At 42.6% G+C, this 27,546-nt stretch overlaps 1 protein-coding gene across 2 annotated transcripts in view; it reads right to left on the bottom strand.

The window, feature by feature from the left end:
• The window catches only part of COMMD10 (COMM domain containing 10), a 440,901-nt gene that overhangs the window by 88,926 nt on the left and 324,429 nt on the right, over positions 1–27,546 (bottom strand). Inside the window, exon 6 of one of the 2 annotated variants that reach the window (XM_088477705.1) lies at positions 15,237–15,381. The exons of the other annotated variant lie outside the window; for it this stretch is intronic. Within the exon in view, the coding sequence (XP_088333831.1) occupies positions 15,292–15,381 (90 nt within the window). The 3' untranslated portion in view covers positions 15,237–15,291. Of the gene's footprint in view, positions 1–15,236; positions 15,382–27,546 lie in introns of those variants that run through there. 2 annotated transcript variants of the gene reach the window in all.

Below are 27,546 nucleotides of genomic sequence, written 5' to 3'. Positions count from 1 at the left end.
TGTATACTATACTTTCCTTATCCACATGTTTACTTATGATCACCCTGATCAGGGGATACAGTGGAAAAAACCAGTCTGGTTGACTATCGTACTGGAGAAGAAAATGGGTGTGTGACATAAGGCCACGTCCCTTCCCCATAGGTCCTATACTTAAAAAATAGGGGGGGGGGGGGTGCACCAATGGTCTTTGTGGCACAGGGCACCAATATGTTTAGTTATGGCTCTGCTTCGACACCAACTGTTCTAGTATTTTATTACAAAAAAACCCACGCATCCCAAATAAACAAATTATATACTTACCAAATTCCTGGATGGCCTCCTCTTCATTCCATGTATGCACGGTCTTGGTAAAATAAAAAAAACTAGCAGTAACCCATGGACACATAGTGTACACATATCGAGTACAGTGCTAAAATTACACTGACAGGTGACTCAGAAACACTGTCATAGAAATTAAAGGGGAAGTGCTGATTGGCTGAGAGGGGAAACTGTCCACTCTCAGCCAATCAGTGCTTCACCATTAAATTCTATGACAGTCTCAGGACTGTCTGTCCCAGGGCTGGTTGCTTCTCAAGATCCCATTTTATTTTTGGGGTCCCCACTTTCTGAGGAATTCCAGCCTTGGGCTTACCAGTTTGTTGTGGCAGAGGGACCCAAGACTCTGCGTCCACCTGCTATGGCATTATCCCGCCGGCTGGTTTAGCCTGGTGCTGGTTGTTGAAAAATAGGGGGAAACACACACAATTTTTTTCCCATTATTCTCCAGCAGCAGCCCAGGCTGAGAGGTCAGAGGCTGGTTAAAAATTATGAGGGTGGGGACCCCACTTTTTTTTTCATAGTGATCTGCGCAGTGCTTCACCTCCACAGCAGATTGACATCAGGTTTGCCGTCAGATCTGTTGAAGTATACGGGCTTGAAATCCAGGTAATGACATCGGATTTCAAATGACAGTCAGAAACAAAGTACAGTAGATGCTGTTTTAAAGACTGCAATGTGATGATGCCATATGTTTTGAACGAGATTTAAAGCCGACGTTTAGTAAATTTACCCCTTAGTTTGGATGGGGATTGAGTTGACCACACCCCCACTTTAGCAGGGGGTGTGGTATTATCACATCAGGAGCCTGCCTAGTGCTTCTGCCCCAAATCCCTCCCCACACACATTGTACACTCTTGCATTGCTGCACTCACAAGTGACAGGTGCGCACAAATCACTATGAGGCAAGGAGCACACCTTCAAAACAGCCCTGGCAGTTGTACAAAAGCCATCTCTGTTCAGACCGCTAACTAGAATCAGAAACTGATCTGCTTAACCTGGACAATTGGGAGATACACTGTTACTCGCCTACTCTACTAGACTGTCTGGGAGATGCTCCAATTTTGGGAAGTTCTCCCAGACTCCCAGGAAGGCAGGGAGGGTACCATCCCAAATCCCGCATAATTCCTTGGTGAAGTTGGTGGGGCTTGATGACAATTTGCTGTTATTCATGGCCAAACCTTCCTCTATGTGTTGCCATGAACTTGACACTTGGACCTTAAATTGTCCCAAAAGTAGGAAGGTATATAGTTAAACATAATATACCATGATCTGTTCTATAACCAGTGTCTACCAAGTATATGAATTACTATATTAGCCAATTGTATACAATTACTGCTGTGAATAAAAAGCAATCACATCATAGGACACTGACCGTACCTGTCTTTGCCAGCAGACAGATTACACAGACTGTGCTATTCACAGCTAAAGTACATCAGTGAGTGCCTCAGCTGTCACAAAATGAAACAAAAGTAAATGTACTGTGGATAGCAGAGCTAGAAATATCAGTAGTTTGGAATTTGCTGCAAGGATAGAACATATAAACTGACAGACAGAATGAATTCATACATTAGTTTAGTCAAGTGTACATTCTGAAAATGTCACATTTGACCCTTGAATTAAGACAAAGATCATTACCCATATTAATGCTCCAAAATTAAGCAGCAAAATATTAATTTCATCAGTGACTTATATAGTGCCAGCATATTCCATTGGGAACAACAGTAATAAAACAAGACTGTATTATTTATAACAGACAGATTTAGAGGTAAGAGGGCCCTGCTTTCAAGCTTACAGTCTATAGTGAAATAATCAGATGTATTATTAGGATAATGTTAGACAAGCAACAGCCGTTTACCTCTTCTTAAGATTGACACCAGATAAATATATGAGATATCACTGCCATTTATGTCAATAATTATTACTAAGGTGCCCTTCACTTAGCCAGAGCTCTGTGGGCTCGTGCATGCCATTTTTAATGAGTATGAACACTCTGCAATATATCATATACATTATCTAATACAGAACTAGCAAATTAATTCCGTTGACCACTTAAAAACGACCAATAAGGTGCAATTTCTTGATAGTGGTTTGTGACTGGTTTTTCCATTCAACTACTCTTCAGTTTTCATCTGCAGTTGTAACATACTTGCCTACTTTTCAGCTCTCTTCTCTGGGAGAAGCCAAATCCCACATAATTAAAAGCAATTCTGTCGAAAACGTCTTTGCTAAACTTTGTCTATGTGCAAAGGCACCATTATCACCTGTCACGAACCCGGGCTGACTCTCAGATACAACAATTTAGACCAGCTGACGACGCACCTCGGTTACTAAAATCACACTGTCACGACAACAGGGAATAACGGCCCTTTGTGTTTTCCAAATAAATTACTAATATTTCACCTTCAGTTATACACAGGTATGTAGCATGGGCCTCACAGGCTCGCAGGTTCAATAAGAATCATGGAGAATATGTTAGATCAGAAGTTCCCAAACTTTTTTGAATCACGGCGCCCTAGTGCATAAGTATTGTGTTCACGGCACCCCTAAGCCAAAAGTTTGTTATTGAAAAATTCCGAAAAAATGCAAAAAAGTAGTAAAGTGAAGTAAATTCTGCTACCTGTCATCCTTAGGTTTGATTATATAGTGGTGGACAGGTTTGTGCTTCTGTTTGTGCACATATTTACATTACATTTACCATAAAGAATTTGATTTGATGCTGGACCACCAACCTGAGGCACACCTCCAAGTGTCCCAAGGCACCCCAGGGTGCGGCGGCGCACAGTTTGGTAACCACTGTGCTAGATTAAATGTGTTTAATCAAAAAAAAATTTCCATGGCTTAGTTACAAAAAATGATTAATAAAATGACATACAGATTAACGTGCAAATAATTTTAGAAATAAAAAGGAACACCACAGAGTTTTAGGACAATTACAACAGAGTTCTGTGCAGGAGATTACATGAAATTAGCTTGATACATCTCAGCCTAAGGCTTCTCCCTGGAAATGGACATTGAATGCTGGGTGACACTCCTTTTTATGGACACACAGATTTCTCTTTGTTTCTTCCTCAAACAGATTAAATCTGTACATTTAGCAGAGCCCATAGAAATTAGAATATACTTCTTGTCATAAGGATATGTGACTTGCATTATCTATCACGTAGAAAATATTTGGAATTCTGTGTTCTGCAGTGTCATATAACCAGGTTAATTTCACTCCTCTAGCTTCAAAAGGTTTTGTCACCTTCGTATGACAGTGACGCAATTCATTTGTGCTCTCAAAGGGGAAGAAAAGGAGGTCTGGAACACAGACTTGTGGTCATGCTGAGTACAGCAAACACTGCTGTCCTGCCCCTTTCATGTCAACACCATACTTGCCAACCCTCCCTGAAATAGTAGTAATCTCCCTGACAAGTCTAGCAATCTTCCTGATTGCACCTTACCCCCATTATGAAGCTATTAAATAATAAAAAACAGATATGTACATTCAAAGTGGATCATTAGTATAATTTCCCTGCATTGGTTATAAGGTACTATGATCCTTATGGCTACATGCATTTATGAAAAGTATCAGTGTGTTTTAATCAAGAAGTAGATCTTACTAACTGCTTTTGGGCTCATTTACATTTGGATGTAAGTCAGTGTTATGACACGCCTCTCAGATGTAGCAGTACACGCCCACTTTAACGCCGCGCTCATAGGTGTTGTTTTCGCAATCTCCCTGAAAAGCTTTTTCAAAAGTAGGCAAGTATGCGTCAATACTGACTTATGTGCAAGAGTTCATACATAGTAGCAACGGACATACAGTTTGGAAAGAACATTTTCCATACTGAATATACATGGATACGGAATCGGTATGTAATGCCGGCGACTGAATATCATATACAGACACCAGAAGCCCGAAGAAGGAAAATCCTGACTGGGGCTGGTAAGGACATTAATTCTACCCTAACCCTCCCTTAGTGGTGCCTAACCCTAAACTCCCCCCATTAGTGCCTAACCCTAACACCCCTCTCCCTAAACCTAACCTTCCCGGGGGGGTGCCTAACCCTAACCCCCCTTACCCTACCCTAACCCTCCCGGGGGGGTGCCAAACCCCAAGTCCCCCCGGGGGTCCCTAAACCTAACCCTCCCCCCGCGGCTAGAACCTAAGAAACCAGTCTTACCTTCGTTCGGTATGCCGGGTGTCGGGATTTTGTAGTGGAGCGAATGATAGGCGTCGGATCCAAAAAGTCTGGATATCAATCATTTAAATTGCAACAGCAATCCCGGGATTTCAGAATTAAGTCGCAAATAGCAGCACCGCGTCCTCTGCCTCTGCAGCCATTACAAACCGCTGGCCCAGACAGCGCTGGGCTCTTCTGGAAGCTCAGACGCGGCCTGGGCCATAACCTGTATTACGGCGTGATGTCATAGGTCACAGAGCCGCATTGTCTGTAGTGATTAAGCCAGAGTCAATGAGCTGGCTGGAGGTGAGAGAAGGTGGGACTGAGTGGGAGGAGCTCCTCTCTTCCTCCTTCACAGTGGTAACCTGGTGAGATGTCAGACTGAGTCTGACTCAAGGCGCCACTGACAGTTTACAGCCTGGCCAACATGTGGCTCTCCAGCTGAAACTGAAAGTCCAAGCATGCTTTACGAGCTGATTGATGGAAGGGTAAGCTGGGACTTGTAGTTTCACAACATATGGAGAGGCACAGGTTGGCCATGACATTTAGTTTACAGTGTACAATTCAATCCTAGAAATTTGGGGATTAATATTTTTTCAATCCCAAATCCTGGGATTCCAAAAATGGTATTGTATAGGTATCCCTTCACCCAACTTTTGGTGAGACAGCTCTGATTTTCATTGGGAAGGGAAGTGTTCCTCTGCCACACGCTGTTAAGATAGGTGCGGTACAAAAAACCTTTACCTTCTGGGAAAAATTACCTGCAGAGCATGGTCACGCCCCAAGTGTGCTGCAACCACATCTGATGCTGGGAAACAGGTTTACGTACGCTCAGCTTGGGATCAAGCACAGGGCCTGATTCGGAGCCGCTCGCAAAAAGCAAGCACTCGCTATGAATCAGGGCGGCCGCTTTGTTCTAAATAACCTGGCCTCCTGGCCGCTCGCTAAGCTGTGGGTGACAGATGGTTGCGGCCAGATTATGGTCGCGACCATCGGGCTTGTGACGAGACCCTTGTGGTAGGGTCTCGTCTGCCGCAAGCCCCAGCGAGCTTTCATCTCTAACAGAGCCGGAAGCTCACTACTGACATCACTCGTGATGTCAGTAGGGCCGCCCACAAACGGCAGACGTTCCTTCAGGAACGCCTCCGTTTGTCCAGTCATCCCCCCACCCCGCCTACAAAATAGGGCGAGCTGACAATCAACATCGACAGCCGCCCCGTTTGTAGCGAGCGCTGGAGCAAGAGAGTTTCTCTCTCGCTCCAGGGCTTGCGCACGCACATTGCGCATGCCGCGCGTGCGCAATGCCCCACCATGGACCCGCTTGCGAGGGGGTCTGAATCAGGCCCACAGTGCGTAAACACCTGATATGTCTGCAGAACGGATTTGCGTTAACTCTTCATCAGCCGCAATGCAATATTCATACTCCTGCAAACATGTCTGTATACTCATATGCATCAGCAGTTCTGAATATATATTGTTCTCCGCAGCCTCTTATCCATCATTGTGACAGAATTAGCAAGCGCTACCCTGACATAATGTTACAGTCACACATTCATCCTGGATTTCACAAGTCCCTTAAAACTGATTAATTTAACTTTGTGATAATCACAGGTGCTTTGCACTAACTATAAATGATACAAAATCCTCTCCCCTACCATTGCTTGTACTTTTTATGGGGGTGGGAGGGGACATACCTTTCCCTGGAAACCCCAGCATTCATATATAACCATGATCTCTGACAAAGAACTCTGAAAAATCCAATTAATCCCAACAGCTTTAATTTAAATCACAATAATTGTATTAGTTTCTAGTACCCAGGAGGTCAGTGAACCTTCTATTGTTTCAATTTATTACTTACAAAGGCAATATAGGTTAAGAATTATAACAGTGTATAGTCATTCCCCCATTTGCTGAGTTAAAGCCTAGGAACATAACAGTATTTGGAAACAACTTGAGAAATGATATATTGTATGCTAATAACACATCACCTGCTCTCACTACACCAAACATCCTATTTTCCATGTGACCTAAATAAGATACAATGCTTCCGAACAATCAAGCTGTTAAACGATAACAGCAGTAAAATCAACAACAATATAGAATGTTGCTGCTTCAAGGCTGCACAGCACACAAACAAGAGTAAAAAGCCAAAGCAGCTGTCAAATAAAGCTGAACCTACATGCTGCTGACTGTATTATTACCATTGCAATGACCAGTTGTGTGCCATTTACATAAGCATCTTGGATGGAACTGGCACTCTATGTAAATAATTCAGCGGTTTTACTGGAGCTGCAGCTGAGATGTACGCTTTCTGAACATTAAGCTGAACGTTTTGAAGCCTGAGCTTTATATCCGCATAGCACCGTACAGCATTTTTACATTACGGCTAGGGCTGCTTATGAAAATCAGCTGTCCTTATAGATCAAGCGTAATGCGAATAACCCTTCAACAATTTATGACAGTGTTCTAAACTCAGTCAGATGTATGTGCCTTAATAAAGTATTTAGACCCATGACCAATTGTCTTATTTTACAGAATAACAAATCCTACTTTGAACTTTGTTCAATGGAATATTTTTATTTAAAAGCACAGAAAAGAGTATTTTAATTATTTGAAAATTTTTATGGTTCAATTACATTGTACGAAAACACACAAAAAAGCAGATTAAATGCTATAATTATTAATGGGGAAACTTAAATATTTTGTAAAACCACCTTCAACCAAGATAACCCCTATGAGTATCTTAAACTCTGTTTAAATAAACCTAATTTTAATCACAACCTAAAGTGAAAAAAACCAGAAACGTTTTTAGGTTAACTTTAAACGTAGTTTCCATTGACAATGAGCTGAAGATACCCTTGGGAGCGAGAATGCCTGTATATCGAGTGGTAGTATTGCCTCCTCTCTACGTCTGAATCAAGGGTGCGCTCGCAGGTGAGAATGCCTTGCTTAAAGTGGTACATGTACCCCCCCAATATGATGAGCACCTGTATTGCTAAACTGGTACTGGTCATCGCTACCTCTCCCTTCCTCCACAGCATTGTTACTCTACTTGTGGTGTATAGTGCTGAGATTAATGGGACAGAGCTCTTTTCTATGGTGGGGGGACAGCACGGGATCTTCAATCACCTAATAAGGCACATACATCAGCAAGTAATTGGGGCAATTGCCGTTTTGAAGATAATTGTGTAAAAATATCTGCAATTTATGGAGTTCACCGATTGCCGATTCCGATCAAAAAGTGATAGCAATTGGTAAATCTGGTTGTTTGATTTCACCAAGCAATCGTGGCTGTAGATTGTTAGTGTATGGTAATGATCAGCCGATTTGCTGTTACTATATAATGATGAGCCTTTTATGATTGGCAGGGCTGTTAGCTTGCATCATTTTCAGCAAATATCTGTAATGGATGGGTGCATATTGGCGGAGGGTGAAATCAGGGGAAAAACGCATAATAGTTTTCTTTTCTGATTGTTGATGAAAAAACAAGGCTGAGATTCTGCATTAACATACTGAATAATAAGTTTCTTTCATTATCAGCTCAATTAATTTTAGTTTTCACAATTCACACTCATTTGGTTCATTAGCACTATTAACAGCCTCTTATATAACATTCAGGGAGTGAAGAAACTAAGGCTTACACTGCAATGAATATAGTCATTTGAATACTTACCTCAAAATTGTCAGAATAATGAGATGATAAAAATAGAAGCAATATTATGCACTGATTCCTCATTATAGCAACCCCCTTTATGATGCCAACAACGCATACCACCAGATATTCTCTGCACAAAATAAAATATAATTTCTCTAAGTTTATAGTCATTCTTTTTCTTTACAACATCGCACACTCACAGCAATGCCAGATTTGGCCTGTGTTGAGAAGGAGCACTGTAAGTAATAAAAAGCAAAACAAAATAAATCGTAAACCACAAAATTATTGTGCAGCTTCAAGACAGACATTTGTCTCAAATAATTCCCATTAAAGGTTTAGAGTTATTTGATATAACAAATGCATTTGATAAAGACATTAATTTCAAAATCAAGACACACATGGTCTATTTACTATTAAGCTGCAATAACAAAGATCTTCAATCGCCACAATTTTCTAATAAAACGTTGTGGGTAGCTGGGTAACACTCCGTTCCCTAATTATACCGCCAGGCACTAGAAAAGCTGTTTTTACTGCTTTGTGGGCCAGCCTGGATGCGTATGCACACGTGTAAACCAGCTTTGTTAGTTCAAACAAGTGCAATGAGCTGGAAACAAAAAATGGAAAAAAAAAAGATGAATAAATTAGTACACAAAAAGACAGCAAATTCTTTAAAAAACAAAAAATATTTAAACAAATAAAGCATTTTTCAGTGGCTTGGTACTGCTTTGCCATCCTGAGATGGCAATAGCAATAAGTGTATTCCGGTGATAGATGTACCATAGCAATCTTTTAAATAGGCTTTGCCAAGCAAAATCTGGACAGAATAAAACCCAACCATCTAAAACTGTCGTCACCAACCCGTTGTTTGCGTACCACCGGCAGCTCGCGGCCGCAAGCATGTTAGCTCGTCTTACAGCAGTAGCATGGCGGGTGCTCTCCTTATGGAAGTAGGCTGACGGCTCGCAAGCGGCGCATACGGCATGTCTTATACGCGCCACGGCAGCAGTGCATGACGGACACTGCCAGCAGCCTCGCCGCTGACCGCATTATGAGACACCAGGCACATGTTTGGAGGGGAGTGCAGGACCTGGCCAACCACTGTACCACCTGCACAAACCATCAAGCAGCCGCCTGCTCCCCGCTGACAGCTCTCAAGCATCAGAGGTAGAGTCGGACACTCTGAAAGGGGGTGTGGGGCCTGGCCATCCACTGTCCCGCCTGCACAAACCATCCAGCAGCCCTCTGCTCCCTGCTGACAGCTCTCCACATTTTATTTTTGAAAACTACGATCTGGCTAATAAACAAATTTTTCATAGAAAAACAACAATGCATTTATTAATACAGTGATATTAATCGGCTGCTATATCGCACCTTGTATGGGGGCCTTAAGACAGATGTGTTGCTACATTGAAGAAATGATGACAAAATGATGTGTTGCACACTGATCATGTAAGACTATACTGCCACATGATTATGCTACGAATGTAAAAGAGGTTTAGTAGACAAGTGAATGCACTGTCTAATCCTTAGACCCTCCATCATAGCCAGAGATGAATTGGATTTTGTTGGGTTGCTGTAACACTACAGGCAAGCAACCTTAATAGCAACTGTTCCCCACATGAAAACAAGGAAGATAGTACAATTGACAGATAGAACAAAGAAAAATAAAAGTGAAACAATAAACATTTAGGGGTATATTTACTAGAGAGAGAGTTTTTAGCAATGGAGATGTTGCCCATAGCAACCAGATTCTACTTAACATTTAGCTAGCATCTTGTAGAATACAGGTTCTCAAACTTGGTCGTCAGAACCTCAAACAGTGCAATGTTTTCCAGGTCTCCTCACAGAATCACAGGTGAAATAATTAGCTCCACCTGTGGAACTTTTAAAATGTGTCAGTGCGTAATGACTACAACTGTGCAGTTGCTAGGTTACCTGGAAAACGTGACCTGTGTGGGGTCCTGAAGACCGAGTTTGAGAACCACTGCTCTAGAAGATAATAGCTAGAATCTGATTGGTTGCTATGGGCAACATCTCCACTTCTAAAAACTCTCACCTTAGTAAATATACCCCTTAGGGGTAGATTGCCATTCATTACATACATTTAAAGGGTTTCTCCTCTCTGCTCTGTTAATGTCTGATCTCTGTATTTGACAGCTATCAAACCAAGAGTGTGATGACGCAAGATATGACGCAAGATTTGACTAGAGTTACCTCACCACCTTACATCAGTTTTCAAATCTTTGGTTGATTAATAATTAAAATGAAACAAGACTGTGTTTAAAAAGTAACACTCATATTTGACATATACTGTACATCAAAAGTTGTGTATGACTAAGCTGCCTAATATATATGAGGAAAGTAAATGCTTCCCATCAGGTTGTCATCTTAGGAGGTGTTTAATTAATAGAACAGTCAGAGATCAACTGACAAGTTTGCTGACTTGCCCTGCAGAAATGCACTGTGCTGATTGGTAGATTCATACACAGGGGCGGGTTCATTGGTGTCACAACGGTTCAACTGACTGCAGTCTCAACTTTTTGACTTGATCACAGTAGTAGACTGTTCTAAAGTTGGCGGAGGAACTTCAGTCATGGAATGTCATGTTAATACTGAACAATACTTTATACCGAAATAATCATTTCAATATTAGGTTTAATGGTCCTTCAAAAAAAAAAAAAAGTTCAACGTGGAAGGATAACATTTTCATTAACGAATGTGACATTTTCATTTAGCTATTATATATTTACTTCATTTGCACATACCAGCAATTTCAATGAAAGATTTGCTTGTAGTCTCTCATTGATAAGCAATATTATGTAATACAAATGTAATACCTAGTTATTATGATGCACTGATTAGTGGCACTTTTGATCACAATCATCTCTCTTTTAAATTGTCCCACTGGGTATCTGCCTGGAAAATGCACTAAATTCTTGCCCACCCAGTTTTCTATGTCTGTGTCAGGTTTCTATTCTAGATACAGTGTTTGCAAATAATGTGTCTGAAAAGACTTTGTACAGATAACTTAGGAAGTGATATAATCACACATACAAAACTGTGCTGACACATTTATATTTCAATCTGAGCTTATTAATTACATTTCCATTGAATGTGTTCAAAATGGAATCATAAGTAAGTTTCATTAATTATATGTGACAATTAAATAACAAATTACAACATGTCTTCATATTACCAACTGGCACGAGACAAGGTGAATTAGTGAAGACCAACCAATTCAAAAATAAACTTAATCAGGTCCGCCCATGGAGAGCCTCCTATCCCATGGTCCTACAGCCCCCACATCATTCCCTTCTCCTCGCTTCTCCCTTTCCTTTATAAGTATCAAGTTGGATAATATTCTAAAATATATATGACCAATTGAACATGATCGAAGATTAATACTGAAAGTTAAAAGTAGTTTGACTGTAATATTTGTCAAATACTTTACCTGGATTGTAAACATTTTTATTTTGATTACTGCCTTTTCATGACTCCTTCTTGTGAATTGTTTTACTGATGTTATTGTTATATTCCTAATAACAAATATTAGTTAAAATAAAATAAGTGTTCTGCACCAATTAATACATTTATAAAAACTTAAAAAGAAAACAAACTATATACAGGTTGAGTCTCCCATATCCAAAATGCTTGGGACCAGGGGTATTTTGGATATCGGAATATTCTGCATTTTGGAATAATTGAATATCATAATGAGATATCTTGGGAATAGGACCCAAATATACACAAAGAATGCATTTATGTGTCATATACACCTTACACACACAGCCTGCAGGTAATATTATACAATATTTTCAATAATTTTGTGGCTCAAGCAAAGTTTGTGTACAGAAATGAAATTCATTTATGTTTCATATACACCTTATACACACAGCCTGAAGGTAATTTTATACAATATTTTTAATAATTTATGCCTTAGACAAAGTTTGTGTACATTGAACCATCAAAAATCAAAGGTTTCATTATCTCAGTCATGCCAAAATTATTCCGTATTTCGGAATATTTGGATATGGGAGACTCAACCTGTATATAAAATGTATTACAATATACGCAAGTCTTTTGTAAATGTAAACCCTTCAAAAATGTCAAGTGCTCCCTCATTCTATTAGACTCTCCTCTAACATCAACTGCTTCACAGATTCTTTCACAACATACTTATTCTTCCTTGTCTACTGAATCTCATTCTAATCCGGTCTTTTCTTTCATATTTTTACCCTTTTTCTCCCAATATCCCTTCTCCTTTCCATCTCAGAGGGCCCTCCCTTCTAGTGTTTATTTTTCCCGCCCCCTACCTCAGCCTACTGGTATTCGTTAGTTATATGCCCACACCTGTAATTATGTGCAATTATGTATGTGTTATTTCTGTTTACTCTGTTTTACACAGTTCTGTATCTTGCTCTGTACAGCTCTGTGAAAATTTATGGTGCCTTATAAATAAAGGCTACTAAAAATAATAACCCTAATGCCACTTCTTCAGTAATATTTTGTGAAAATTAACCATTTAACCCTATTAGCAGAACAGTGACATAGCAGTAGGTTGGGTCCACATGTCACTATGTTGGGTCCTATTTACTAATTATCTGTGTTCCAAAAATTCCAGTTAAGGGAAGGGACCTGGAGGATTAATAATTGGTCAAATGGTCTTTCAAATTAGGTTACAAGAGAATGTGTTCCTGGTGTATCAGTACTGAAAACAATCAGAAGAATGGTGTCCAACAGTAGAGTAAGGGTAATAAGGGACCTGTGGAATTATTTTTAAAGTACTAAAGTGGATTTGTTCTTATCTTATTAAGTCTGCCCATAAAAATTACCAGACATAGTTTTGAAGTGTTTGTTAATTATCTCCTACTAATAATGCCTTTCCTCTACCATTCATACGACCAGGACCTAAAACAGGTCTTTAGCAGTATGATTACACCGATTTCTGCTTGCGTACTTAGGGTGTGGAAGCAGAAATCAGTGAAGGCGGCTCTACCATATTTGAATGATAGAGCGCAGCCCACATTGCCTCATGACCTAATTGATATCCCCCAAGGTCTTTTCAAATGACACTGCAAACAATGACTTATGGTTTGGTTTCAGCTGACTAACAGTATTTTTTTTTTGTTTCCTCATTATCAGTACCTGCTTCAGTGCTAGCTGACAAATGTGGAGAGAAGTGATGTCTGTACAGTTTGCCGTTTCTGTTCTTACAGCTCCGCGTTTGTGAAAAAGAGAGATAGTGGTGTCTTTATATAATATTATTATTGCTGCAGATATTTAAGGTTCCACAGAGCATAAACATTATATAGAACATAGGCAAGGGAAATGTAGACATGAAAACAAAAACAGTAGTGAAAGAACTGAGAGCTAGACCATGGGATGGATACGGGATGCCGGCGTTAGAACATAACCATAAATTGTCACCTGTGATTAAAACAGCGAAAATAGAAGACCTAACCGAAACAAAAAAGGGTAGAACAATATAATTTAGTATACTCTTTGTCTAAATTAAGGCAGTTAACAAGACAATGATCTTCATTGTATAGGTAGCAGAGATTAAGTGAATGACACATAGGGTGAATTCATTAGGTGTGATTTAGCAAAGGAGAGTTTGTTTCATGAAACTTGCAGACATTACGTGATTGCGCACACCCGAGAAATGTGAGAACCAATCAGAAATGCCAATACTGGGTAGTCGCGACGAGGGTGTACAACGTCTACAAAATGCGACCTGTGAGAAGTGCATGAATACGTGAAGAAACCATCCTGGACCCCACTAATGTGACAACTTAGATAGGAGGACCATATAGAAGGCTGTTAGTTGGCTTAAGGAAAGTGCTCTAGGTTTTTGAAGTGTCAAATGCATGATTTTTGCATTTTTTTTATTAATAGTGGAAAAAAGGGTAGTAAGTAAGTGTTTTTCACAAAATTAAAGGCTTTACAGCAGTTTGGGGTACAGGAAAATGCCTGTAAAGTTTTTATAGTGTTGGAAAAAACACTTTTACAGTACCTTCCAACTGCTAAAAAAAAGTTCTAAAAACCCTCTCACATAATACACCTCCACATACTGTACCTCTCCTACATCATTTACACCTCCACATAACTGTACTACATAATATACATTTCCACATACGTGTCCTACATCATTTACACTACCACATACCTGCCCCTCATCATTTACATCTCCACCTACGTATCCCACATAATTTATACCTCCACATACCTGTCCCACATCATTTATACCTCCACATAACTGTCCCACATCATTTATACCTCCACATACCTGTCCCACATCATTTACACCTTCACATACCTGTCCCACATCATTTACATCTCCACATACCCATCCCACATAATTTATACCTCCACATACCTGCCCCACATCATTTACGCCTCCACATAGCTGTCCCACATCATTTACATCTCCACATACCTGCCCCGCATCATTTACACCTCCACATACCTGCCCCTCATCATTTACACCTCTACATACCTGTCTCGCATCATTTAGACCTCCACATACCTGCCCCACATCATTTACACCTCTACAATCCTGCCCCACATCATTTACACCTCTACATACCTGCCCCACATCATTTACACCTATACATTAACGATACTGGATCAGAACCTCTATACACTCCTTCCTATACCTTTTAATATCCTGCCTATACCTTCTAATATCCTGCCTATACCTTCTAAAGATGATGCTAATTTGCGTACGCAGTCATACAGTAAATAAAGACTTAAGACCTGGAATCTGTGGTTCCAAAGCACAAGTATTATTCAAGTCAAAGTACAGTCAGTTACACGCTATTGATCCAGACACAATTCGGCGCAAAGGAATTATACAGACCCAAGTACAGTATACATACGCAGCGCTTCCGGACCAGATGTTAGGCATCAGCAAGAAACCCCTCGTCTATCAGCATTCAGCACGAAGACTAAAGACCCAGTGTTGGAACACACATATTTATACCCCCCAGGAATAGACAAAACAATAGGGACGTTTGTTGCTGATGCTATTGGTTCCAAAGGGGGATCCATCTGTTACAGAGCATTTAACAGGCTGATTCAAATAGACACAACCCAGCCTCCAACAACTGAGGGTCCCTAGATTCCCGCCACATGCAACATCCTAACAGTTATTCATATCATATACATTTTGTTGCTTGAAGTCTCTGCGGTCCATAAGTCGAGAATGCATGATGCGATCTCCCCACCGATAATACCAGAATACTGTGGAAAGAGTATGCATCAGTACAAAACCAAACACGGCTTACTTAGCATGTATAAAACCTTAGTTACCAAACAATCTTTATTTCATAGCATTTATACTAAATGAACAATCTTAAATCTTATACCTTAAAGCTTATGAAACCTTGTATGTGAATATGTAATGTGTGAGTATGCGGGGTTTGATATAAAGACGCTAGTTAACTTGGTGCGGGTGCGTGAGCATTTAGTTACTAAACGGTGTTTTCATATAGGAATTTATGCATTCGCTAATATGCGACTAGTTAACAGCGCAATTGTGCGTATTACTGTGTATATGAGAAATGATGAAAGAAGCAATCGCATGGTGCTAATAGTAATATCGCATATGTACTTAAATGTGAGTTTATCTAAAATGGCGCTTGGGTGGCCATTCGCAAAATGGCATCTTGCGATCTCATTTCCAAGATGGCGTCTTGCGGCCAGTCGCAAAATGGCGTCGCCGCGATTCAATTTGAAACTGATCTTGTCTCAGCCAATTATCCAGCTTCGACAACATACCTGCCCCACATCATTTATACCTCCACATACCTGTCCCACATCATTTAAACCTCTACATACCTCTCCCACATCATTTACATTCCTATATACCTGCCACTTAATATACGTGTCCCACATTGTATAACCCATTATTGAGCTCTATAGAGAAATTCACCTGAAAACAAACATATCTTTATTGGCCAAATTATACTATATAAACCCCACCAAGTATGTGATTATTCATTGGAGGGATGTATACCAGAGGTACTGCACTGTGGACCTTATTCAGAATCGGTCGCAAGCGCCGATGCGCTCGAAACTGACTCGATGGTTAGTCCTGCGCACATGCAGTGGCTGCACTGCACGTGCGCAAGCCCCGGAGCGAGAGAGAAAAACTCTGTGGCTCAGGAGCTCGTTACCAAAGGGGCGGCTGTCGATGTTGATCGACAGCTCACCCCGTTTGGTAGGCGGGCTGGGGGGGTGGTTTCCAAAACGGAGGCGTTCTTTAAGGAACGCTTGCCGTTTTGTGGGCGGCCGCACTGACATCATCAGTGATGTCAGTGGGGAGCTTCCTGCTCCATCAGAGCAGAAAGCTCCCTGGGGCTTACGAGTGCCCAGACCTAACCTTAGGGTCTGGTCGTAAGCTCCGATGGTCACGATGGTGATCACCAACGCGACCATCAACCTGGTCAGTCGTTAAGCTGTGGGTGGTGACCCACAGCTTAACTTACGACTAGGAGGCCGCACTTCAAAAATGAAGCGGCCTCCCTCATTCAGAGAGAGCGATCGCTTCTTACGACCGCCTCTGAATGAGGGCCTGTGTCCCAACATTTTTTACCTTAAAATAAAGATTCTCTTTATCTTTTCCTCTGAAAAATTAAAGCAAGTCTGCAAATGGCATTCGTGTGCAAGTTCGCTGTAAGAACGGCTTGCAGGACCGAACTCGCACCTAACTGGATTGACCCTATAGACTGAACAAGCACTGCAGACTCTGAATACTGATACATCATTCAATAATGGATGCCAAGTAACTTAAAAATTACCAGTGATGTTTCGGTCAAAGTAGGAAAACATAATTGCTGGATGTTACATTGTTAAATTGCGTCTTTAAATCATTTTAAAGCTCTCAAAGTACTTAAACATGTACATCTAGAATTGTATGGCCAATTGTGCTATTAACCATTATATACAGCTACAATGCTGGTTCATGTACCTTGAAAGTCAACCACATGGACCCCAGCAGGTTTACATTTTATTCTCAAAATATTTCATTGGGTGTCTGGCGGTTTGAGCACACTGAATTTAATTTACTCATATCTGTTACCAGTCTGTTTTGGAGTAGTTACTTTATGGGACCATATTTCTTGCCTGCATGCTACGGATGCCTACCAGAGCTTAGCAGCCATTGACACAAATCTCTATTTTATGTATATAAGGTTCAGTCTTATTTGTGTCTGCCATCTTTATTACTTTAGAGTTTTATCGACTATTGAATAACTTTTTATTTGCGACATTCGTTCAGCAGGGAAACCACACAAGCACATTACACTGAGCACTAGGGCACACACCATGCATAAGCCTATCATTTTGGTGAGCCAGGGAAAATGAACACTGAGAATGAAAATACATGTTCCACAGAAGCTAGGCAGCAGCAGTAAATGGTTAACTCCTTCGCTGCAGAGGACAAGTGGGGCTTGTTCTCTGGATATACAGCAAAACTGCGGAGGACAAGCCACATTTGTCCTACACAGCATAGGCAAAAGCCCCCAAAACCTATCCTACCTGTGCCTCACTGGTCCTAATGACCGGTGGGGACCCACGGCAGCATCCATGAGTTGAAAACGGACATTACTTTTGAATAAAAAAAACAATGAATGAAAGTGGTGGGAGGAGGGACTTTTGGTCCTTTTAACTTCCCAACCCCGTCACCTAGAAAGATGGGGGTAACATTGGTTGAAAGAGAAGATTGGTTGAAAGAGAAGATTTCCCACATAAAAGTTATCTGGTAATCACACTGATCACCAGACATTAACCACCTGCACAACAGAAAAAAATGTGATTCAGGCATGGGGGAGGATCTCTCACAACCTGGCTACTAATAATTAATGGGCCCCTATTTTAGAAAGAGGGTTGACTTCTCTTTCAAATATTAGGGGCCATTACTACAGGCAATTTTATCCCACACTAAGGAACATGTATGTGTTTTGTTTAAAAGGGGGTGGGTGCTACATGCCCGATCACCCCACATAATGATGGCTACAACCAAAGTAGTTCCCATAATTGAAAGCTGAGGAATCCCAACTTTCAATTTATGTGACGCACTAGTAGCTATTATCTGGTGATCACTGGATAATAGCTCCCTGCATAACAGAAAACAGACTCTCTCTGTGTATTGGTGGGAAAGCACTACATGCCCATAATTTCATCTCTAAATGTGGGGTCACCCACATATGAAACAGGGCAGTCCCCTCTTTCAAATGATATATGGACCACTTGGCAGCTATTTTCTGGTGATCATCTGTGATGGGACTGATTCAAAGTTGTATGCAAACCAGATGCTTTACGTACAACTCCGATGGTGGGTGGACTGCGCATGCTCCGGAGCTGCAGTGTGCATGTGCTGTAATGCAGCTGCAGCTCCAGTCGCAGTTTCAGAGAGGTCGCAAATTGTGGCCATTCGAGGCTGTCCATTTCAGAAAATGGGGGTGTGATGGTCCCGTTTTCTGGGCGTGATGAGGCCAGTGTTTGTGTCTTCCCTATCTTTCCCATACTGGCCCACTCACACATGGGGGCACCGTGTATTGAAAGAGTGGAGTCTTCTCTTTGAAGCGATGTGCCACCTTAGTAGTCATTGTCTGGTGATCACTGGACAATAACTGAAACAGTACACAAAATATACCACAGATTGGGGGTAAAGCCCATACGTCCCCCATCTTGTGTCAAATAAAAAAGTGATCCTCATTTAATTTAGTTTTTAAAATGGTAGGCCTTGTTGGGCTGCCATATTCTTCCTACACACAGTAAGCGATTAATTCAAAACACCAAAAATTTGAAAACAATGCGGACAAGGCAGATTTTTTTTTTGTCAAAATCTATACATAGAATACTGCTTTTTACCATGGGCCATATTCAATTAGAAGCGAAAAGCCAAAATCCGCGAAAAAGTATCGCCAATTGCGACTTTTCGCCAGTCGGAAACTTATCTCCGTATTCAGTTCCAAATACTTTTCGCGTACACGGAAAGTCATTGCAATGTAATAGGCGGAAAGATTCGCCTCTGAATAGCAGGAGAAAATAAGTGCATTTTTTTTATTTTGGGGTGCAAAGGTGGGGAAACCACTCAGAACCCCTGGGACAGCCCCCCAAAGGACACCTGCATCCGAAAAAAAAAAAAAAAATGGGGAATACGGCGAAAAAGTACTCTCATTTTGGGGGCGAAAAAGTACAAAGTGGTGGTACAAACATAAAAAGTAGCGAAATAGACTTTTCGGGGGTCTGCAAGTATGAGTGAGGAGTTTTTTTTATTGCAGGTGCTTGCTGCAGGTGCATTTTTAAAGTTTCTTAAAACTTCACTTTATCAACTTTAAAATATGCTTGCACCCATTTTCAATTGCTGCAAATTTGACTGGACTACTTATTCCCCCCCCCCCCAGAAAAAAAAAACTGCTTAATGCTATTCTTCACCACTTGTGCAAAGATGCTAATTAGAGGCAATTTACCAACTTAAGTACCCCAAACAGTTAAATTAGGACTAATCGGGCACTACTACATTGATCCCCAATGTTTCTGGATCTTCTTGGGGGGTTCAGACTGATTGATTCAGACACCACTTTCCGCCTGTTCTGACTTCGTGTGTCGGCGTTTTCAAGTCTTTTGGAATTAAAGACGGCGAATAGAGGGGACAAGCACGGTAAGTTTTCGCTGCCAAAAGATGCAATGTAGGTGAAAAGTGCGGCATGCGGACCTTTATCGCGGGTGCAAAACTAATTGAATACCGCCCTATGTTGGAAAGGTGGATTATTGGTGAAACAAGAACCACAAAATATTTCTTTGAGGTGCTTATAAGATGGAAAAAAAATCACTTTGCTTTTGGTTCCCTTGTTGAAATTGTATTTAAAAAACACTTTTTTTTGGCCATTTGGGTTACTTTTTCCTGAGAATACAAAGTATTCTAAAAAAACCAACAATATAATTTTATAATTTTATGGGTGCCCCATAAAACAAATCAGTGATATTGAATTTGACAAGCGCAATTGTGAAAATATTACATCAGCACAAGGGTGGGAAAACCATCAGCAGTGAAGGGGTTGAAATCTCTCACAACTACCTGACGTCTGCTGAAAGAAATGAACACCAGTGCTTATGAAGAACCTACAAAACAAAGCTCTCCAGAACGTATTATTTATATGGCCACAGAATTCCTTGGTGACTTATTATCCATTAAATACTTATGTGATGAACATACTGTATATGTATAAACTCCTGTGTATAATAGCTGTAGTAGGCAACTTCTGATATCATCCCTTCAGTGTCCGTTAGGAATATTGTCTATAACAAATAAGGCACAAACACTCCAGTATTAGCCTGGGTGTTAAGTTTGTATTACTCCAATAAGATATCCCAATTCCCTGCACCAATGAAACAGAAATCTCATAACTTAGTAGTTACACAAAACCAATGTGTTGATTAAAAAGTTTGATTTGCCAATCTAGATATGTACCTAGCTTACCAAGACAAGCAAACAGTGAACAGAGACCATATATATGTATACCCAGTTCCTGGGTAAATTCAGAAACCATAAGTATCGGGGGCGCACTGCACACCCTGCACCCATAATATTACTTACTTCTTCAGAGTCCCGCTGTAAAACGACTGGAAAATGGCCGCCACGGCCATTTTCCCGGTCACCTGTGCATACATTATAGACTCTGGGCACACTCTACTGCCCAGAGTCTATAACTCCGGCACTGGCCGCGCACAGCTCAGTGCGCTGCCGGGCGGAAAGGAGAGGGCCCGTGTCGGAGACCGCACACGGGCCCCCTCCTCTCTAGAAACTCCCCTGATAAGTATACTGTAAGAACATCACTGCACCAATCATGCACACCATACTTGCCAACTCTCCCTGATTGTCAGGGAGACTCCCTGAAACAGTAGCAATCTCCCTGACTCCCTGAAGAGTCTAGCAAGCTTCCTGATTGCACCTTACCCCCATTATGACGCTATTAAATAATAAAAAACAGATATGTACATTCAAATTGAATCATTAGTAAAATTTCCCTGCATTGGTTATAATAAGGCACTGTGATCCCTATCACTGGGAAGCAATCGGGAAGCCGACTGCCTAAATACCGGCAGCCGGCTTCCCGACTGTCATATCCCAGCAATGGTGAAATGCTCTACATCTAGACGTCCGCATTTCCCTGACGCCAGGAGACCGGCGCCCGGCATCACGATCGTAGTGATGCCGGGCGGCGCGAGCAGACAGCTGCGCGGGGCGGGGGAGGGTTAGGGCTCCCGGGGGGGACTTAGGGTTAGGCACCCCCCCCAGGAGGGTTAGGGATAGGCTAGGGGGAGGGAGGGTTAGGGTTAGGCACCCCCGGGGGGGACTTAGGGTTAGGCACCCCCCCGGGGGACTTAGGTTTAGGCAGCGGGGGTGGTTAGGGTTAGGCACTTAGAGGGGGGATTAGGGTTAGGCACTTGGGGGGGAAGTTAGGGTTAGGCACCCCTAAGGAGGGTTAGGGGAGTTAGGTTAGCCTATACTTACCTATCCACGATCGGGATTTCCAGCACTGTCGGGCTTCCGCTGCGTCGCACTCTGCTCCTGTCGGGCTGCTGCTGACGGGAATCGAACTGCCGGCCATGCGGCCGGCGGTATTTCATACCAATTCCCTATCACTACATGCATTCTCTGAAAAGTATGTGTGTTTTCATCAACAAATAGATCTTACTAACTGCTTTGGGGCTCATTTACATGTGTATGTAAGTCAGTGTTATGTTACACCTCTCAGATGTAGCAGTACACGTCCACTTTACCACCACGCTCATAGGTGCTTCTTTCTCAATCTCCCTGAAATGCTTTTTCAAAAGTAGGCAAGTATGATGCTCACCACATCCGCCGCCTTTTTGTTTTTGGAACTTTCTACAGTATATGACAAGCTGACCATAACAAACAGGTCTATGTTGTCTTATCTTGACCAATGATACTGGCTCATAGGCTGAAAAGAACTCTGCGTCCGGGATGCACTTATGCGACCGATGGCTGCAAGGCCACCGATCACAATCTCGACTGCGGGTTGCCAGCAACAAATTTATGATAGGCATCGAAATACATCCGCCTATCATAATCCAGACGCCGGAATCCAGGACGACGGGTGCCTGAATGTAAATCCGGGAAACCCGTCCTGTTAGCCGCGGGGGAGGGAGGGGGGGAGGGTTAGATTTAGGGCAGTTAGCGGGGTTAGTGTAAGGTTTTTTTGGGGGGAAAGGTTGGGGTAAGGCACCCCTAAGGGGAGGGTTAGGCACCCCCAGGGAGAGATTAGGGTTAGGCCCCCCTGGGAGGGTTACCTTTAGGGAGCGGTAAGAGGGGTTTAGGGGTAGGCACCCCCGGGGGGAGGTTGGGCACCACCCCGGGAGTTTAGGGTTAGGCACCCCTAAGGGAGGGTTAGAGGGGGGCGGGGAAGGGTTGGATCATTTACCTGCCACTGTTGGGATTTCCTGCTGTCGGGCTCATGCTAAACAGCCGTCGGCATGTCAATTCCATTCCCTGCCTCCTTTTCTCCTCTAATCATGTGAAATTATAAAGTTCCATGTAAAGACCAACATATTGAAGCTCTCCAATTGTACACAAGGCGGATCAGCTTTGAAGCTGACTGTTACAGCATCGGTGGCGACTTCAGCCTACGTATACGTTTAGTTCACCATGCTTTATTGCATGCAAAAACAACAGTTATTGGCGAAAGCAATAATGATATAACTCCCGAAATGACGGAATCTCAGGCATAGCCCTTCTACTACTAATTGGGGTGTAGAGGTTTACTGACCAAATTGATTAATTACATTTGTTATAAGAATGTATTTTTTTCCTGACTTTCAACACTATTAGAAAACCTTTAATAAGCAATTTTCGTACATCAGTGCACAACTGAATTATTACTTTGATGTTACTATTATTAAGCCTTTTACCACTTTTTTGATGAACAAATAAAAGGTTACTGCCTAAGTGTATTATTAGAAGTTTTTAGGTAATTTCACAGGTTATTAGCTAATAAATCAGATTTTTAATGTTGAAATGGTCATTTTGTGAAAAGAGTGTGGGGCTGTCTGTTCAGCATAAATCATCCCTGAGAAGATCATATCTTTGGTACTTTATTTCCTACTCAGTTTTTTAAAATCATCTACACCATAATAAAAAGCAAAGCTTAATAGCATGACCGGCACCATGACATGAGTAATGTGCATCCCCTTCTAAGTAAGTTTACTACTTACCTACAGAGCTGCAGTGCTGAGAATGAGGAGTCATAGGGGGTGATTCATTTGTTTAGCCGGCTCTGTCTGAGCAAGATAGCCGCCGGCATTTCTAATTGCATCCACAGGAAGGTGCGAGCAAAAATGTGCAACACACCTGTGGTAAGGGCGTCCTAACCTCATTTAGGGCATCCTAACCTGGACATTACACGGCTAAACCCGGTCTAATAGGACATGAAGAGGGCGATAATTTATGAGCATCCACAAAAATTGAATTACAAAACTGGGCGCTCATTAATTATCACCTCCCATGCAATTGAATCGCCCCCATACTGTACTTTTCTGATGTATATGCTGGGGATGAGTCAATCTCATCCTTAGCACTGAAGTGGTTAAAAGCTACAGCTGGACAAGGTGAAGCAAGTATCCTGCTGTTGGTCTGGACTCTATTGCCACTGAACGCTATGTATAAATGCTTTAGTGAACATTTCAAGAAAATAAGTTAATTATTATGAATGTAGACCATTTAAATTCAAAGGCACTGCAGCATTAGAGTATGACAGTTCAAACATCTAGTAAAACAATGGTACCATCAGACTTTAATGTTAAATATCCCACTTTTACTTCAGAAATGTAAATATATTCCATGCGTTAGTCATAATGTGTTGTGTTCCTCACCAGGAAACAACTTTTGATTACAAAAGATTGCTGGAGTTAGGGCTTGAGCACACAGGTATTATATAAATCCATTTCCACTCTATTGTAATGAATGTAGAGCTTTAAGTTCACGTAGGGCCTAATTCAGAGATACACGTTAACTGCAAGCAATGCCGATATTCATGCAGCTGGGCGCTGCAGGAAGTACAGCACAAGTCACACAGCGCTGGTGTCCCGATGGTTACTGCTGGGAGAAGCAGAACGAATGTGGATGCAAGCGCTGAGGTTTTCAGTGCGTGTTCCTGCAAGGTAACAGGTGGTTAGGCCACACTTGCCTACTTTTGAAAAAGCATTTCAGGGAAATTGTGACAGCAACACCTATGTGCGTGGTGGTATAGTGTACAGCTGCATCGGAGAGGCGTGTCATACAACTGACTTACATCCACATGTAAAGAAGCCCCAAAGCAGTTATTAAGATAAAGCGGCGGCTCTTACCCTCTTAGATGAGGGGGGCTGCTGCTGCCGAAAATGAGGAGAGTACATCATACACTCAAGAGTCACCGGCTCCTCCTGGCCGAGTCCTGGCGCCTGCACAATCGATCCGACAGGCACTGGGACCGGCGCATGCGCACTAGCAGCGGGGAGCGTGTCACCGGCTTCCAAAGGGCTGCATCGTCTGCAGCCCCTAGGAGCCGGTTAGGACTGGCAGAAAGGCAGAGCAGCGGCTTCCTCCTGGCTCTCTGCTAATAGACACCTCCCTCTGAGACTGCCTGTTGTGTATGTGACTGGCAGATGACTCTGCCAGTCACAGTGTAACTAGTGCAGTCACTGACTACACTGAGGTGGCGGATTTTACTGGGGGTCTGGAGCCCTGCAGCCCCTAGGCAAAATCCGCCACTGGTAAGATCTATTTGTTGATAAAAACACACTGATACTTTTCAGAAAATGCATGTAGCCACAGGGATCATTGGGCCTGATTCAGCAAGGAAGCAGTTGCTAATCGGACGATTGTTGCATTCTGCGTATGCATCGCAGTGTGCGTGCGTGAACTAGCTATTGCGATCGGGACTGCGATCGCACTGAGGGCCTGATTCAGAGCCGCTCGTTCGCTCCGAGTGATGTTCGCACATCTGCGCATGCGTATGGGTTTTAGTAAGCATGCGCGAACCAGTCAGTGTGGCCGAAAATCGTGTGTTCGCAAAATAGCGAATGCCTGCTAATTTGAGTGACAGGATGAGGCGTTTGTGGGTGGTAATAGGGGAAGGTGCTTGAAAACGGGGAGTGGTGATCCGAACGCAGGCGTGCCAAAACGGGCGTTTTAAGGGTGTGCATAATTAACAAAGCAGCGTCAACGACCACGTCAGTTGGGTGTCTTTTAGCCAGAACTGCTCGCATGATTGCGGTAGGAAAATGCAACCACATGAATAGCGAGCAGTTCATTCACCTTTCGATGTACTCGATTAATCTAATAAATAGCGGAGATGATGTATGATGCGAGCGGCCAGGGGGCGTTTTTTTAAAAAAACGTCCGCATGTTTTGTTCGCTCGTTAAGACATGGAGGCGTCAACAGACCGCAAAAAGCGAACGGTCAATTTAAATAGCCAGCCCCTTTTTTCTTGACGAGCGAGCGCAAATAGGTCCGGCTCTGAATCAGGCCCTGACTACGCAGACCCATCGCAGAGTTATTGACAGGAAGTGCCGTTTGCGGGTGCTGAAGGGGGTGGTCGGGTGAACATAGGTGTGCCAGTGCGTTTCAACGCCGTAGCAGGTGCATGCATAAATTATCCACTGCTATGTCCTACACAGTCTGAGGCCTCATAGCGTGCATGGTTAGCATTTTCTGAGTAATGTCTCACCTTGTGCAAGTGTGCATGAGGCTGCGATGGTTCTGCAGTCTTGCTAAACATTACGGATGTGTGGTAAGTAAAGTGGGCGACCTTGTGTAGTGCTGCGAGGGAATAACAATCACAATGAATTAGCATACTATCGGAGTTGAACTGCGTGTGGAATCGCTATTGCACACGCAATTGCGTACAGTAGTGAATCAGGCCCATTGTGCCTTATTACCAATTCAAGGAAATCATACTAATGATCCCATTTGAATGTATATATCTTTTTTTAATATACGTATAACAGCTTGAAAATGGGGGTAAGGTGCAATCAGGGAGATTGCTACTATTTCAGGGAGTCTCTCTAACAATCACGGAGAGTTGGTAAGTATGTGTTGGGCAAATGTGTGGAATGTCACTAACAGCTACTGCATCTAAAGACGCAGTAGCGCTGGCACAGGATGCCATGTTCAGATGGAGAAATTGCACCTGCAATAGTGCTGGTGCAAGATTCAATGGTATGTGTGTCCATGTCTTACTGAATAGAGGGCCTTATTCAGGTTGGATCGCACGGCTGCATTTGCACGCAGCCGGTCGATGTTTGTGCTCGTGTGCGATGTTTGTGCAAAGTGCTCGTGTGCGGACCTGCCACTGCGATCGGGAAGCACGCAGTCCAACAGCATAGTGATTGATATGAAATGACCGCTTAGGGTTGAAGAGGAGGGTGGTCAGCGAGATGCAGGCGTGCCTGTGCGTTTGATCACCGTTACAGGGGTCTGCATAATTAAGCCCCTGCGATTGTATACACATGAACGCGCAGCAACCCGGGTTATTGTGCAGTGTGAAAGGACCCAGTTGAAATAACCTGGGCAATGAGCAAGGCTGAACACGGGTTCAACCCGGTTCGCGGTGCAGTGTGAATGGGTAACCTGGGTAGATACTGTAGATAGCATTAAGGGATTTGTGTGGTCGCCAGAGGTGCCGAGAGGGGGGCGAGTACTAATTACCCGGGCCTGCTGGGGGGGGGGGGGCGGGTCCGACACAGTCCCCCCTCCCTCTTCCCTGTTAACTGAGCAGCCCAGCACATGCTGCTGTGTGCTGGGCTGCAAAGGGATACTGATTGCTGCTAATCCTGATTGTGCCCTACCTGGATTTGCACTGGGCTGAGAGGCTCACAGCGCCCCCTCCCCAGTGCACAGCGTAACTATTTTTTCTTTCTTTTTTTCCCCAGGCCTGGTGGTCACAGCTTCAATGATCCTCGAAGCAGTGCACAGGGCTATTCAATTGCAGCCCGCATGCTGCACCTAACAGATATTTCTATTTGTCCCCTCCTCAGGCTCGAACAGAAATCAGCAGTTAAGTAGGGCTTTCTGTCCTTATTACACCCGCCGCAAACACGGTAACCCATTGCTCCGGCAACTTATCCCACAATCTATGGGTTATTATCGCACGTTAGCCACTGATTTTCCATGCGACGAAAAGGGCTAGTAATTGAATAGCTCCAGGTGTAAAAGTCTGTGGCCCTTCTCCTTGCAAGATAGGTATTGGGCCCAAGTGAATCTGACCCTAAACTAGGCAAATAAAAAAAGGTTTGGTGCATCACAGCATGTCTAGGTATATAATCATGGTAAGGTGACAGAAAACAGCGCATACATAATTTACAGAGAATATATGGCCATTCACATCAGTGTCTGCCCC

Source organism: Taudactylus pleione, unplaced genomic scaffold, assembly GCF_031769625.1.
Source record: "Taudactylus pleione unplaced genomic scaffold, aTauple2 ptg000202l, whole genome shotgun sequence".
Classification (NCBI taxonomy): Eukaryota; Metazoa; Chordata; class Amphibia; order Anura; family Myobatrachidae; genus Taudactylus; species Taudactylus pleione.
This window is presented reverse-complemented; position numbering and strand designations above follow the sequence as displayed.